The sequence below is a fragment of the Hylobates moloch genome, unplaced genomic scaffold (genome assembly GCF_009828535.3).
Source record: "Hylobates moloch isolate HMO894 unplaced genomic scaffold, HMol_V3 SCAFFOLD_7, whole genome shotgun sequence".
NCBI classification, from domain to species: Eukaryota; Metazoa; Chordata; class Mammalia; order Primates; family Hylobatidae; genus Hylobates; species Hylobates moloch.
The window spans coordinates 11,304,067-11,321,782 of NW_026652282.1; the positions used below are offsets into that span (position 1 = coordinate 11,304,067).

The following is a 17,716-nucleotide window of genomic DNA, read 5'->3' on the forward strand; positions in this document are numbered from 1 at the left end:
AATAAAATGAGGAGGCTAAACTAGATCCTCTCTAATGTCCCTTACAACTCTACAATAATATAATGCTGTGATTTCATGCTGCTGGCCTGAGTCTCCTTTGTCACAGATTTCCTTACTCATCCTATTCCTGGTTAGTAACACAACTCTTGTTAAAAGAAATGATTTGGCTGGGCGTGGTGGCTCACGCCTGTAATCCCAGCACTATGGGAGGCTGAGGTGGGCAAATCACAATGTCAAAAGATCAAGACCATTCTGGCCAACATGGTGAAACCCTGTCTCTATTAAAAATACAAAAATTAGCTGGGCGTGGTGGCGTGTGATTGTAGTCCCAACTATTCGGAAGGCTGAGACAGGAGAATCGCTTGAACCCGGGAGGTGGAGGTTGCAGTGAGCCGAGATCACGCCACTGCACTCCAGCCTGGTGACAGAGTGAGACTCCGTCTCGGAAAAAAAAAAAAAAAAAAAAAAAAAAGATTTACAAAGACTATATTATTTTAAGCATCGTTACAACCTTAAACTTGAGAGAAATCATTTTCTTCTATCTTTATACCTATATTTTCTTTTGGAAAGAATCTTGAACACAAAAAAATCTTGTGCTATTTTTCCATGTAGAACCAATTGAAGAAATATTTCCAGGAATTGATTTTATATATTTTTTTGGGTCAGGACAGCAGGGATAAAATAAGGTCTAGAGTTTCTATGTGGATGAATTTGGAAGTGAACAGATTTGAAGCTGCAGTCCAGGGATGTCTCACACTACACCATACTGTTTTTCTTTTAAATTGAATCATTTTCTGTAGGCTTTTAAAGTTAAGAAAACATATTTGAAGAATTGATTTTGTATGTAAATAGAATGCTTGGGCACTACTGCATTTCATCTAAAAAGAGATTCCTATATTTTCACTGTCTTACTGGGATAGAAATCTTATGAAAGGGCATATAGACTCTTGCTACTCAAAGTGTGATCTGTGGACAAGCAGCATCAACTTTAGCTAGGAACTTCTTAGAAATGCAGAATCTCAGGTCCCACCCCAGACCTACTGGATCATAACCTGCATTTCAATAAGATCCTCTGGTGATTTATATTAACATTAAAAGGTAAAAAGAACTCACCATCTTTTTTCTCTGAATCTACTTCTTAAAAACATAGAATTCATTGTTACTCTACTATGATATTTAAACTGATCCAAAGTTAGTCATTTATGGAATAAAAATTAATCATATTATTTTGTTTTAAAATTAAGACCTCCAGTAAAGCGCATAGGTGACTAACAAGGAATATTTCACGAAAAGTAGGTTACTCTCCTAGCTTATGGTAGGACATACATTTTTCATTCCCCCTTCCCAGAAGCTGCTAATTATCCGCATTGGACTATCTACCCTTCCTCTTTTATATTAATAATAATATTTGTAATTTTAATTTGAAATAGCAGGGTTATCTGTCATAGTTTTGTACAGATTTATGAACTTCCACTATTTTCAGTCCCTTTAGCCAATTTAGGAGAATAGCATATGCACTTTATTACATGACTGTTCCTAGTGATTAACATCTGGAATGGGCAGATGAACTAAACTCCCAGTTGCACTTTTCCTTGCTCCATTTCTAACATGGAGCCCTGCGCTAACCTTTAACCATGGCAAGAAAAGATTGCTACTGCCCCCTGCCGGCCCATTGTCTCATTTCCTCTTCTACAAATCTGTGACTTGCGGATGCCCAAGGATTTTGAGCCACTGAAGAAAGCTCAGTTGGAAGGGGCTTTCCCTAGTACAGAGGTAGAGCGATCCTTTGGGAATAGGCGGCTAAAATCAAATGAAAACATTAAAAAGGCGAGAACGGCATAAAGGACTTCTAAATTAAATTATCGATCTTCATGAACCTTCTTCTGCACACGGGCTTCTCTGTGCCAAAGAAATGTTCCCTTCTCTTCGGCACAGGACTCCTCTTTTGCCTCTGGCTTGCACTGACAAAAGAGTGAACTGTCCACACCCTTATTATAATTTCAGTACTCTGAATCCTGTTCTCTGTTTCCCTCAATTTCGTTTTCCCACGATTAAACCTTATTCCCTTCCCTTTTCTGCTTCAAACTCCCGTCCCGCCCACCCACCCACAGGCTAGCATTTCCAGGAGCTCAGACCCCACTTCCCTCACCCTCTCCGTCTCCCGACCTCTGTTCTCCTCTTGCTGTCATCGTACCCCCTTCAGTACCCCCTCGCTGAACGGCCGGTCACTCTTTGCCTTCGAACAGCAGGCACGTCCCCTCTTGAATGCTTTTCCCCGACCCCCGCCCCAAGCAACTGAAAAAGGAAACATGCGCACTTCAGAGCTTGGAGCTGTCCGAGTGCTGAAATTTATAGGCTGGGTAAGATCACGTCTCCGTCTCTTTCTATAGCCCTCATTCCAGCACAGGATCTCAGCAATTTTTCCCTCTTCCCCCCACCCACTCCAGCGCGCAGAGTCCTTTCTTCTCTCTCATTTACAACTTCTTTTTAAAAGAAAACATTTTCTAGAAAAAGGGCTTTGCTAAACAGAAAAGATATAAAACAAAAGCCACAGCTATCTAGCATGGCATTGTCACCAACTCCCTTTGCATGGTGATGCGATTAAGGTAGCAGCATTTTTATTATTCAGGAAAAGCAGCTGGGGGATTCATCAGTTCTGAGGCTTTGTCTTTCTGGGTTAACTGATGGTCCCAAGCCTCGGTTTGACCTGACCATGATGCCCAGGACTGGCACTTTTTCTTTTTTCTCAGCAAACTGTACAAAACCAAATCTCTTTTTGATTTTCAAGGAAACTAGGTTCCTGCCAAATTCTGAATCTGGACAATAAATAGATACTTTGTCCTAGCATCTTTCTGGAATCATTTCGGGATATTTTCCACAAGCAACACAGAAACAGGAATGAACCGGCAGCTAGTGAACATTTTGACAGCCTTGTTTGCATTTTTCTTAGAGACCAACCACTTCAGGTAGGTGAAACGACTTTGCATGTTGATATTTAAATTGTTTAAAAGAGAATGTGTCATGTAATTGTTATGTATTTATCTGTGCCCTGGACTATATAGAGGAAAGTTAAATATCTTTTGTTCATTTAAAAAGCCTAATAATAGTGGGAGGGTGGTAAATTTTCACAAAAGCAAGTTTTATGATGCATAGCCGCACTCTACGCAATTCAACACACATTTTCACAGCTAATGTGATATTAAGGTAGTCTGATGAGTTGCATGCTCTTTACCTTTCTATATAAGGGTGATATTTTTGCTTTCAAATTTTTCTGAAAGTAATTTAAAGGGATTATTGGGTGCATTGTCTTTCATATAAGATGATTGTATTAATTTGGCAGGAGCATGCTCATTTCAGATAAAATATAAAAGATCCCTAATTCTCAGCCAACTTGGGACTTCAGTTATATTTCAGAAACTAGAAGCATACTATGAGGACTACAATTCAGGAATTTTCTTGAAATATCAAAAATTTCTTTTTACTACTATATTCTACTATTCAATCTGTTTGGAAATTGATTGCCTACCAAAATTTAATTAATATGACATAATTGTATTTATGTACATATGAGAAGTGGAGCATGCATAATTTTAAAAAGTGAGAAATTACTATTTTCATGCTTGCATTTTCTACATAGTTTACAAATAGTTGTCAAATCAATTGATACCTCAAAATATCAAATCATTACCAGTAAGTGAAATAGTCATCTAATAACAGAGAGTGGAAGGCTCAGCAGAGACAGGAGATGCTCTTACAACAAAGTATAGGGCTCTAAATTTAATTTTCATTAAATTTTATGGCATTTTTTCGCAGAACCAAGATAAATGGAACACATAGTAATAATGCTATGAATACTGGGAAAACCCACTATGTTCCTTTCAGGTTTACACCTCCTACTATGATTAAGAAAAATTATAGGCTGGTTTTTATTAGAATCATCATCATCATCATCATCATCCTCACCACCACCACCATCATAATCAAATAATACTTGATTAATCAGATGAATCTGCATATGAGAATGTGAGTATTTATGCATGATCATATCAATTTTTAACTCCTACAAAATATTTATATCATCTTTGCACTTATTTTGAATAACCCTTCTTTGAAAAGCTGGCAAGAATGTGGTATTTTCTTAGTGATAGAATTCATAAGACACTTTTTGTTAAACTATTGAAAACAAAGCTTATAAAATATATACTTTAGGGAACAAATTTCAGTTAACCACTATGTATTGTGAAATAATTAATTTTGCTACAAACCAAATATGCTATGTTTAATAAGGTCTTTATTACTTTTAACAGGAAAATGAAAATCTGAGAAATTTTTCACCAACCTTCAGTGTTTTGGTGATAAAAAGTCAAAATGATTTAGAAGTGTGTTTTCATTAATATATTTTAGAGAGTCAACAATTTAAATGCTCATATATAAATAACTGATAATAGAAGTCATATACATGCTCACTGTTGACCTATTTTAAAATGAAATGAAATGTCCAAATGAAGGTTCTCTTTTAGATATCACATTGAAAAATATTAACAGCTGATAGTTGGATTAGAACTAGCATATGGGAAAAATAAGCAATGAAATAATAAGTTTGTTCTGCCCATCTTATTATATATTTCTTATAAAAGGTAGATGACTTATATTTAGGGCTTAAATGCTGAAACATTTTTTTTAAGTCAGATAGAAATGATTTTAAGACAATCACATGAATTAAAAAAATTATCATCTCATTTCTCTGAATAAATAGTTTTAACTATATATACATAAAATCTACAACCTAAAACTAAATACATTGTCTGTTCTCAAACATCTTATGGTTAAAGTTTGGAAACCTGGGTGATGTGACTCAGGATTTATAGTTCTTATCATTTAAAGTTAACTTTAGAACATGTACAAGTTCAGAAGTTGGCCAAAGAGTTTGGATTTTTCTTTTTTTTTAAATTTTATTATTATACTTTAAGTTTTAGGGTACATGTGCACAACGTGCAGGTTTGTTATGTATGTATACATGTGCCATGTTGGATTTTTCTAGTTTTCTTCATACTAACGTATCAAATATCTTTACCAAAATGTAATGTTAAAAATGCAGTGAGCATTGGCTCTCAAGGGATGCAAATGAAATTGTTGCTAAAAGAGTTAATGATGTGTTTAGGACGGCTTTCTGCAAAGACCATGACTCCAGGTCTGGAAAACAACCTTCACAGACCCTATCTCCTTCAGATTTCTTGGACAAGTTAATGGGAAGGACATCAGGATATGATGCAAGAATCAGGCCAAATTTTAAAGGTAGGTTCCACTTAAACTTACGTTAAGCCTTTGAGAAATCTTCTAGATGTTTGAATACTTAACTGAAAAACATTTTCAGGGCTTTTAATTATAAAATGAAAATGACAAATATAGTGTTCATTTTATTTTGGTATTCTTTTGCATTAGTTACTTATATTTTCATTTTACCTGTCACTTCCCACATTTGAAAACTTTCCTTGTTTGTGTTCTATTTCATGAATAAAACTAGTGTCATAAATTATGGCCATAGTCCCTATTTTTTCTCAAGTGGGAGTGTGGCTGAAAGTGAATACAAGAGCAAGTGATAGACTTGACTTGCTTGAATATCTACCAGGATGCATGCAAGATCCAATGGTCACTCCAAAATATTTGGTTTTGATTTTAAATACCTACATCAAAGTAGAGTTTAAATCTCTATAAAATATGCCACTTTACATACTTTCGGGCCTCTTTAATTGTTAGACTTTGTAAGAAGAGGTTCTAATTTTTTGTTCTCTTTTGTTTAAGCATTCTCATTGTTTATTTGAAATTGTTTATTTGAAATCAACAAAGATCACAGAATTTTAAAGTGCACATGTCGAAGATGGTGGATACTTTCTTTGTTCAATTAGAAGCAAACCAATATTTTTTTGTTTTTATTTGTTGAACATTACAAAAATATAGTTAATAGTCTGCAGAAATGCTTTTTAAATATAGTTTATTTTTATTCTGAATCAGAAAAAAATGATTAAGAATCAGTTACTAATAACTGAATCATGTTGATGCTTTAATTTTTAAATACATAGTTTAAGTGATGTTGTCTTTTTCTCGTAATGAAATTTAACATAATGCATTGTGAAGTGTTTATAACATTTTGTAAAAGGAGAAACCTATAATGCTCTGGATATTATGTAGCAATTCATGCATTGCTTACTTTTGTTTATTAGCAATTTAATGGCACACTTTTCTTCATTGTTGATTAACTTTTATTATTGGCAAATATAAGCATGAAAACTAAATTTTAAATTCATTTCTTCTTTAAATGTTACACCTCTGAATATACCCAGATATGGGCATATTTTATAAACAAATATGTCAGAATTTTGGCGAAATAGTATTTTAAGTATCTCCAAGAGAGGCAACTGAACTACATTCAGAGATAAATTTTCTGTCTTCGATCTTGCTAAGAGTAGCGGTTTTGAACTTCATGTTCATCCCATTTCTTAATTTTGTGGTCATTGCTTTGGAAGTCAATATTTGAAATAAAATCTTGTGAGTAACAAACTGAGAACCAGCTTTCAATGGGATTGCTCATTCATCTATTTATCCACTAAGCCATTCAACAACTTTTGAGTCTGGACTATCTGCGAAATACTAACTGTTAGGTGCTTTGTAAAATTGGGAGATGAAACAGTTTAGGTGCTTCTATCAAAAATTTTAGTGGAGGGAGGAGATGTTACATGAATACTTTTACTATTAGATAGAAATAGGAAAGTACCATTAGGAAATATAGGTAAATTGCTACAGGATTCCAAGAAATGGAAAGATAATTTCCTATTAAGATATTCATGGAAAGCTTTATAGAGAAGGTCCAGAGATGGAAAATTGTTTCAAGTTTACAAGCATCTTGTTTCATAGCTGTTATTCATTTCTTTCTAGAAATACTTTTTCAAAAGGGCAGCAAAGTACAAAGAGTAATAAAACAAACACCCATGTTGACATTGCTACTTTAAGTGACCACACAAGAATGAGCCATCATTTCCACATCCAATTTTTTCCTGGTTCTTCCAGGAATATCACCTTTGGGAAATGATATTTATCATGGTTCCAAAGGATAAATAAATGAGGAGAATGTCAGGTTCAGCAAAGTGTGGCCATGTCTTTTTCGATCTATCTACTACTTAAAAGTCTAAGTACAGGATATTTTAATGACTTACAAAAAAGAAATGGGGTGGATATCACAGAAGACTCTAACATTAGTGGGATTCATTGAGTTTTATCTCCCTCTCCCTTTAACTCTCCACTTCAATGAACACTGCTACCTCTTCATAAAATTTATTTACATAGACCATTTATATAAGATCAATTATCTGACTCTCCCAAAGTTCTCTTCATTTGGGGGAGCTTGATTATTCCTGGATTTAAAACACTCCCCATTATTTTAGACTACAATAATTTTTTCTTGATGTTCCCATGGAATTTTATATGTCTAATATGATCCTTCTACATATGTATATTCTATCGATCCATTCTCACACCACATCTGAGAGGGCAGGGAAGTACCTTATTTTATATATATGTACATACATAAAATATTGGTAGTGTAGGGAAAATAAGTGATCCTTTTCTCCAGGATAAGGAAATCAGAACCAAGACAGAGAGGAAAAGGTAGATCAGTTAATGAAGATTAGTGCTTCCAACTAGTTGTTGTAGTAGAATGTGAGGGTGGTAACTTTTGAGAGACCAGCCAGTAGTCATAGTGGCAAGCAAAGATGATCTTAGCTGAGGTGAAGAGAAGGAAAGAAAAGACAGAGAAAATAGGGAACTTGTAACAAGGAGGAGGCTTAGATAAACACTATAATACTTACCATAGTTGATTAGCAATGTATCAATGAGGAATTTAATATAGTCGGTAGAAATGAAGGGAGATTAGGAAATGTGATTGCATATAGAATAGTGACGGTCTCCCTGTAAATGTGAAAAAGCAATTTTCTATGATGACTATAAACATGATAGTGATGATGATGCTGACAATTAAAATAACGGTGACTGATAAGAAGATAGAAGGGCAAAATTTGACCACCAGAATAAAATCAAGAGCCAAATATGGGCCACTAAGGTAAACAGAATGGTTATTCTAGAATTCTTGTTAAATATTAGCATATTTCTCTGTTTTCCTTGCTGCCCTGCATTGGCAAGGGAAAAAGAAATGCATAATTTTTCTTATTGGAAAGAATTTTTCCTATATACTTCCAAGTCAGTAAAATATTGCATGTCTATTCCATATCCCTGATGGGCTTTGAAAGATGTCATAATGGGCATATATATGAAGGAAAAATGGATGTAAGCTAGAAAAGATAACCACCAGAGATGATTCAGACTTAGACTCTGTAATTGAGAGACATTTTTAGAAACTATAGGGAAAAAATAGCTTTTCTGATGTGTTGAAACACAAGTGTACAAACAAAGTCATGAATCAGAGTTGTCAATTGAATTTTATCTATAAGATCCATAGGGACCTGTTTCAGATCTTGTCAAAATATACATTTAATGAAAATCCTCAATTCAGATAAAAACACAAGCTATATCATTCACAATTACCTGGTTCTGAAACCATGGTAAATGTTGATTCTATATCAAGAGATGAGCCTCTTTCCCCACTTAGGTGATTTGTCTCATTTTCAGTTGATTTATCGTGGTGTTATTCCATCATCCTATCAGATATTGTTCTGTCAGTATTATTGTACCTTGAAAATGCACTTTAAACATTAGGCTTTTAATGAAATGTTCAAATCTGGGCAAAATGCATTAGTTCTGTTTCTTTCTTTTTGAAACAAAGCCTTTATCTATTTTAATGAAATTTTCTTTGAAAATAAAATTAACTTAGCGTTACATCCTAGTTTTCATCCCAGTGTGAATAAATACATTTCACTAAAACATTCTTTTTGGGATAGAATCTAGAGTAGATAATGCCAGGAGATAATTATTCATTCTATTTCTTTGTGCCTGCCATGCACACTATTTTTTCCCACATCTAGAGACCTAAGTTGGCAAGTGTAATGTGTGACATTAAAACCTACATTTGCCTGAAATATGTTTTTCTGCAATTTCCAAAGAGCTAGCAGTTCAAGAGGTGTTTCAAGTATCATAGATCCACTTCCATGAAACCAGAGGTCTTCAGATTTTGCCCCTGGAAAATGATCATGTCTGTAGCCAAGTGGAGCTAAAGTTCAAATGTTGTGAATACCAACCCCTGTAGAAGGTGCTTGAGCACAAGCGTCCAGCAGGGACAGTTGGAAAGGGTGCTTCTTTCAGTTAGTGATAATGCAACCCCAGCATCACCATTTCTTTGATCAGCCTGGTAGGCATCAGACATTACTATGGAACCTGAGAAAGAAGACCAAAATGCTTGCAAGTATCAGAAGCATTGTGCCTGAGTGCAGAAAGTAGCAGAAGCCTCCAGGCATCTGAAAAAGTAACTTCATGGTCATGCTGACATTGTGGTTTTATTAGAAAATACAGACAGTAATTGGTTCAATTATAAATCACCTTGGACGTGATTATGGAATTATCTGGATTATCTGCTTGACAGTTACCTTCCTCACAGAAGAATTCGTATTCTCCCTTAATTCTAGGTCTCCCTTAATTAATCAAGAGGCCTGAGGTAAATCACTCTTTAATGGCTGAGATGAAAAAAAGCCCTAATGGCACTAAGCCCACATTGAAACATAATATGAGAGTCATTGTTAAAAAGTATACAGAAAAAAGAGTTTTCAGGTGTCTATGAATGTCAAGTATGAGTCAGAGTTGTCAATTATAAAACTTTAAAAATGATAAGAATACAGCATATGATTTTTTGAGACATTATCTTTTAATTATGAAAGCAGTCATTTTAAAATGGCCTAGAACTAAGCCCAATTCCGAGACAGTTGACACTCCCATTAGGGCAATTACTCTTGGCTAAATACATAGGCTATAGTTGTCAGTGGGAACCATTCACTGAAGAAATTAAAGGACAACTAAGGGAGAATAGAAAGAAGGAAAGGAAGAATAGATTTATTTTAGGACAAATTATTATAAAATTACCTTGCAAAGTACATATAGCATGGGGGACTATGTATATATTAGTATGTCTATATATATGCACAAATGCTGTGTTTGTATATGCAATAGAATGTCCCTAAAAGATACACAAGAGAGTGGAAATATCAGGTGCTTCTGAGAAAGGTGACTGGATGCCAGGGAGACAGGGGTAGGAAGAAAAGTTACTTTTCTCTGCATGCTTCTTGAATGCTCATCATTACATGTATTTCCAATTCAAAAGCGTAATTAATTGTTAAGCACTTCTAGAGAGGTAAAGCTCAAGGGAGTGCCTCTCTTGGGTAGTATGGTCCATGGTGGCAGATTAGAGTCAGTGTCACTCTTACTTTAAGTGCAGTAACATGCACGTGGCCTGATTTCAATAGTACCCAAGCCCTTGAAAGAAATCCCTTGCCCAATAACTATTCTAACCTAGCTTGCTATTAGAATGACTAAAATTACAGCACTGTTGCTTCTGTTCTTAGATTAAAGATTTTATTTCACATTAAAACCACTTGATGGAAATGATAGTAAGCCCAATTAGTCTTTTACTCCATAATTTGAATGAGAGTATTTGGTTGTAGTCTGGCATTGGGGAAGAATATTGATGGTGCAAGGCATTAGAAAACAAGACGATAGGGGAAAAGGGTTATTGAAAGGCTGGGAGTAACAAAGGGAAACATATATGATAGTTTCGTTCAGAGACAATATTGATGAAGATTTTTGAACCTCAAAAATCACTGGCTGTGTCACAATTTATTATACAAATGTGTTGGTTGGTGTTCATACAGCTTTTATGTGCTGTATGAACACCAACCAACACATTTATATATACTAGGCTCCTACTATGGATCCACAAGGTTTCTCAGGGATTTGAAGTGGCATCAAGAAGGCATCTACAGCATCCTAATGCACCCTGGTAAAGCACATTGCAGTAAGTTTGTCAGCATGTCTTTCATTCCACAGTAACAGGGTAGTATAGTGGAAAGAGCCCTGAACTTGGATCCAGAAGACCTAGGTTCATGTCCTGGTTCAGCCATTTTTGAGAAAAGATGTCTTCACCTATCTGTGCCTCAGGTTTTCTTCTGCCTTTACCTACCTCACTTGGGTTGTACTGAGGAACAAATGATATCATGAGCATGAATTATTTGTTTTCAACTGTTACTATTACACAGATAATTTGAGTTATTACTGCAATTCCACCATTTTTCTTTCATAGCCAACACTTACTGTGTATTGTGAAAACAGCTGCTTAATTTTCTAAATGGAAAGAAACAAGTTAGAGAAATTCGGGCATCTTAGATTCCTACCAGAGTAACCATAATGTAGATGTCATATGCCTCAGTTGGTTTTCCTTTTATTAGTTCAGTGGGTAAATTTCCAACCTGAAACGGCTATTTCATATTCCTAAATATAAAACAAAGAGGGAGCCATTTGTGGGAAGGAATTATCTTTACCCATTCATATCCCATCTCTGATTATTTTCTTGGACTCATTTTAAAAAATAAACCAAGTAAGAGAAATAGAACAAATTTAACTTAGTCCTATGAAGGAGGACCTTAAATTTAACTGAAGATAATATGACTGCCATTTCTGATGTATTTTCTTGTCCAGTTACTATAGTTGCAAGGTTCACTGCACAATAGTACTGAGATGATTTCCTATTTTAGAAGAAGTATTTAAAAGAGAGCATTTGGTTTCACAACATGGCAGGTTAAGCGTACCAGAAATGGAAGCCCATAATTTAGTCTTTGAGAAGGTACTGCATTGCTCCTTGGTTGATTCTGGGTGACCCCATAGCCTTAATTTTCATTATTGAATGAACTTAAATATTTTATCCTTAGTTTATAGAGCTTGCTGGTCCTCCATGTCCTGAAGGATAATTCAGTCAATTTTGCTGATAATCTGAGACTTAAGTGGCATCAATGTTCAGGTCTCTTGGTGCTCAATGAATGGACATTATAATGTGTTCAGTTGGGGCAGTTAGGTTTAGAGTGAGGAAAAATAGTCATTAGTTTGTTCTTGATGGTGTTGGATATTTTTCTTGGTGTGTTGCTCAGACATTGTGGAACAGGGTCTTAAAAATGGAACTATGTTTGACGAAGCCTCAATAACAACGTCTTTGGAAGCATTCTGGGCTCCCTTTGGAATTAAGGCCTAGGATGCTGTCCTGACTGTTGCATGAAGTGTTTGCTCATTGACTTCTTTCCTGAGACAGCTACTCTGCACACTTATGACTGATCACAGATACTTTCAGCCATGCAGAAGCCACTGAAGGAAGCATATGAGCAAAAGGCATAGGCCTTAAATGGATATTCTAATGTGTGCAGTACATGTAAGAACAAAGTCACTAGGTTACTCACTTGGAGTCTAGTTTGGCCAGCCAACCAAAGTGGTTATGAGGCAAATACAAGAGAGAAGCTGGACCCTTTCTTTGACTCATGCTATGGTTTGCGTATCCACCATTCCATTATTAATATGATACACCAAATAGTGGCTCTGTATACTCATCCAAAGGGCAAAATAAATTCTGGATTCAGTCAAAGTATGAAAAGTCCATAGGCAATTATCATTTGAGAAAAGGCATTTTCACCTATCTGTGAAGTATGTATGTGACTGGATAAGTCTTGTTTTCTATTTTTTCTTTTCTTCTGATGAGGGTGGAACATATTTTTTTCTTGTGGGGAAGAAAAGCCACACTTGCCTATGCACTGTCAAAGCAATAGAATAAATTTGTGGCAAGGGAGCATAAATGTAGGCACAAAGAATTACATGTAATGGTTTTATATCTTTATATTTGAGTCTAAAAACACAGTTAATTTGTTAATTCTTTTAATAAATAATTAGTGACTAGTCACCATGTGCCAGGCACCATTGTTAGGTGCTAAGTATAGAGTGGTAAATAGAAATTTAAGCTTTTAAATGTCAGTTCTTACTATTACTATCTCACTTAAATAAAAACTGGAATATAATTTGTAGGTTGAATGCTTATTATCCAGGATATTTGCAGGAAAGAGACCACACATTTCAATGGTGTGAGAGAAAAAACAACCCTTAAAGGGAGAGTGTAGTATTCTGGGACTATCAACAGAACTGAAGAAGCAAGGGAGGGAGTGATTACCAGAACCTGGTGAAGGCAGCTATATAGAAGGGTCACCTAATGAAACCTGTGGAGGAATGTAGTCAATTTGTGCTATCCTAGCAGGAAGTAAGCCTGGGAATAAATATCCAGACCTTGCCCTCCTCCTGTTTTCCACTCTCCTGTGGGAGCCTTTCATTAGCCAGATTCAACTAACAGTCGGAGAGCAAGGGAGCCCATTGATACAAACCCTGAAGGACAGCTTCCTAGGGTACAGAGAATAGAAGAGAAGAGAGGGGTTGGGGTGGGGAAATGGAAGACAACCAGCACAAATGTCAACTTATGAGCAAACCCACCCCTCACCATTCAGGTGGTTGAGCAAACGTCTCCAACACTGATGACAAATTTAGTAAGCCTTCTTTGATCAATCTGGAGACCATTTGGATGTATTATCCCAATAGATAAGTGCTATCCCCAAAGAAGAGAGAGAAATGTAGTGTAATGTGATTGTTCTGTCTCCTAAATAGAAAACAGGAAGAGGTGCAATAAATGGATTAGTGTATATGTGTGTGCGAGAGAAAGAGAAAGAAGGACGGAACTGGGGAGGGTGCAAGGTGGGGAGGAAAGGGAGGGGGCACTAGAAATAAAGAGAGAAAGACAGGAAGAGACAGAGGGGAGAGAAAGAAAGGAAAAAGAGAGCGAGGGATACAGAGAGATGCGGAGGGAGAAAAAAAAGATCTTCCTGTGGAGCATACGAAAATAATTAATACAGTTTCCTTTCTGTCTGATTTAATATATTTGCTAATATTAATGTGCTTGTCCCTACAGTAATTCCCTCAAGGCTCCCCATGCTGCGATGTGTTGTGGGTTTGGATTTGAGCAGAAGATTTAATGCCAAGTCTCTCTGGGGAAGCATTTTTGAGATAAATTCTTTCCCTTCATGCTCTTTTGCTCTGCATAGACCTTGAGAAAGGGTGTTAGAAGAAAAGATTGGGTAAGGGGTTAAAAAGGCATGAAGACCAGAGGCAGAGTAGTGCGCATTTCCAGGAAATGGAGAGTTCTGGGAACAGTTGCTCATTTCCCACTCCTTGGCTGGTTTGATTATCACACTTGAAATACAGCTACTTATCTTGGCAATTCTCCTACGTTAGGAAAAGCCCAAGACTACTTTACCACACAATTTTTACTTCATTTTTAAGCCAAACATACATAGAAGGTAATATAATGTATCTTCTTCTAATTTATTTGCATTTAAATACTTCAAGATGTTGATTTCTAATAACCACTTCATGACCAACAAGAGTCAAGATTTTTTTTATCAGGCTTTCTATTAGAAAAAGCATTTTGCCCATTTCCCACCACCCAAATAAATGTATTCAGAAAACAAGGGATCTGTTTATTTATATTTGAACCTCAGAGTCTCTGAAAAGTGAATGAGGCACACATTTGGCAAACCAAACTTAACTCAAGTTAGATGATGTGATTCAGGAAAATTTATAAATATAATGTACGGTGCTCACAATGGATTTCTCATATTCTACTTTTTCCTTTGAATTAATTCTGGTTTATTACATAAGTTTGTATGTAGTATGCCAAATCAAAGGATTTAGGATTTAATACTAAAACAAATTAGCAACCAACCAGATGTGTTTCTCAAGCCATGTTTTTCAGAAGACCTGCTTCAAAGCCACCTGAGAGTCTGGTTAAAAAGGCAAATCCTGGGCCCACACCTCTCCATCTACAGAATATATGGATGATGGGATCTTGGAGTATCCATTTTGTCAACTTAAATCTATAAATTTGGAAAAGGAAAGGAGACTTTATTTCTTGTAAAGGGTTATAGTCTGCAAGGTGACCATCCTGCAGCCTGGGAAGCATGTCTTTGGATAAGACCAGAGACAGGCACTTCAAAGGAGGAATGGTTGGGATAGGAGCTTTATGTTGAACAGGTTGGCTAAACATACATATTCAACAGATTACAGAAGGCTATGAATATTCACAAAGGTGGTTCTGATGCATGTGTATAAAGCAAACATGCATGTAACATACAACCCATGTTCACTTTGAGGTGGAGACTTAACATTTAAATGTCTTACAATTAGGGCCTATATGTCAAAAGGCCTTTTTAGGACACAGAGGCACGCAACAGTGATCTCTTTAAACCAGCCAGAATCATCAGTCCATGGTTGGTGGTCTTCTTATTAGGAGAAAGTTACTGACATCAGTCTCTTGTCCGGTCAAAGCTGTAGTTATGGTTGATGGAACAGGGGATCAGTTAGCATCTGTGAACTGGATGAGTTCTAATCGTTTTAATATTGCCTATCTTGAGACCAGTCCTTATTTAACTGCTAGAGAAGAAGAAAAAAAAACAACCTTATGGCAGTTAGAACATAGTTTATTCTTTAAGTGTAGGGGTGCATGACTTACCCCTTGCCTAGCATGGTTTTAGGTCCTGTATATAATTTCGTATCTCATTGCCACAAAGAGTCTGTTCTGTCAGTCTTAAGATCTCTACTTTAACATTAGTGCTGGTCAGTTGTTGTGTCTAAACCCCAAAAGAGAGGAGGTATAATGAGTTGTGTCTAACCTCCTGTCCCGTTGTGGCTGGGAACTCAATTTTAAGGTTTTTCTAGAGTCCCCTTGGCTACAAGAGGGTCCATTCAGTCAGTAGGGGCTTAGGATTTTATTTTAAGTTTACAACTTTAACAAAGTCATTACTCCCTACAGGTTAAGACCTATAGGACTAGAATAAGACATTTTTGCCCTTATATCAGAAGGATGATACCTTCTTTATAGTATTTTTCCCAAGATCCTATGTGCCTATATTGTTTTATGAAATGAAGGGGGAAAATCCCACAAGAGAAAAAAAATATCTAAATTGAGACTCATGAGGCCTGATTTTAACTCCAGTTTTGACAATTATGACCTGGAGTATGCCACTTAACCTCTTCGGGAGTCACCCTTGTCATCTGCACAAAAAAAAAAAAAAAAGGACAGAACAAGCAAGATGTCTCTCTACTTCATTTCCAACTTTGATGGTCCCTGGTTCTAATAGTCTAAATTAATATCTTTGGGTATATCCTTTTGTAAATTGTTGACTCACCCAGAGAACTTGGATGTACCCAATCTTCCTAGATAATGATGTTTCCTTTCTGGGAAATTATTAATTCTGTCCAGCATTTTTAACAGTTGTCTCTATGTTATTTCAACTCCCAATATTTCATTCAAAATTGTTATTGCAGGGAAGATCCTGGAAACTTATGAGGAGATTACTGAAGAAATAAGCTATTAACAATTTTTGCCTTGCTCTTGGTTTGGAGGTAGCAAATTCATGTACAAAGGCTGCCTCTGGGAAATGTAGCTACCAAGTTTATTTAATTCAGCATCTGGCCAAAGATGTTTCCCAAAACTCTAGTCCACGAAATGTTCTCTAAGTTTTTAAATGTAAAATAAGTATAGGAAATTCTGCAAAACATCCTCTGAGAGAGACTTAATATCCATTAGCATATTAAAAAGTTGTGAGAAAATATGTAGTAAAAATAAATACACAAATAAATATTTTAAAAACACTTTTTACACAGGGGTCTGCCTGATGTTCACTTGATCACAGATTCCTTATCATGAGTAACATCCTGGAGAACCAGTGTTTTATGGAATATTTTGGAAAATGTAGTTTTGGTAAAATCCAGAAACCTAAACAAATTTTGCCATGAAAATAGATGATGATGATGGGGAACTTAAATATACATAAAATATAATAATTTGCCAGAAAGAGAATATTCATAAGAGTGAGAAGGGCCCAGCATTCAGTAAATGAGGCTTTCATTTTGATTCATGGTCAACATTAGCATTATGATGCCACAAGAGAATTACTCTACAAGTTAGAATATTATTGCAGTCTATTTTTCTCCTGCTTCATCTACATGAATAAATAAACAAACAGTGGCATTTTGAAAAGCATAGAGAAAAGAAATTAGTCAGTACATCAAAATACTTGGATCTAATAATCACCTACTGTTTGTCTTTATGATTTACAAAAGCTGACAAATATATACATTTAAACAAGTGACCTTTAACCTTGAATTAGAGACATTTCTTCAGCAGTATATGACAAAGTTTCATACCTGTATGAAGAATTTTCTTTTGGATTGCTATCTTCTTTTTCAGGCAGCTTTCAAAAATGGGTAAATCTTGTAGTTGTGCAATTTCCACTCATTTGCTGAGAATATTTTTTCCATCACTTCCTTCCTTGCAATGAAATTTTAAAAATTTAAATCTATACCAAAAATCTCATTTAAAATTGAAATTATGAAATATTTATCTTAAATAACTTGTGCAGATTTAAGATTAACTTCCTATTTATTAGTATTAAATCATTCTAAGTTTCTCTGCTTAAAAATGATAATGTTTCATATACGTCAATATATAAATTCCAAGGAAAAACTATTGAAAATTGTTTGCAGTGAAGATGGATGCAGAAAACGAAATGTCTTTGAAATATCACTAAATGTCTTGGGGAAAGGATGATTATATATAGATATTCTTAAATATAATATATACTTT

General features: G+C 35.5%; 1 protein-coding gene across 1 annotated transcript in view; it reads left to right on the forward strand.

The window, feature by feature from the left end:
* Positions 1-2,397: 2,397 nt before the first annotated feature.
* Positions 2,398-17,716, forward strand: part of GLRA2 (glycine receptor alpha 2) — a 105,163-nt gene continuing 89,844 nt past the window's right edge. Inside the window, exons 1-2 of the mRNA XM_032757975.2 lie at positions 2,398-2,966; positions 5,162-5,295. Coding sequence (XP_032613866.1) covers positions 2,899-2,966; positions 5,162-5,295 — 202 coding nt within the window. The 5' untranslated portion in view covers positions 2,398-2,898. The remainder of the gene's footprint in view (positions 2,967-5,161; positions 5,296-17,716) is intronic.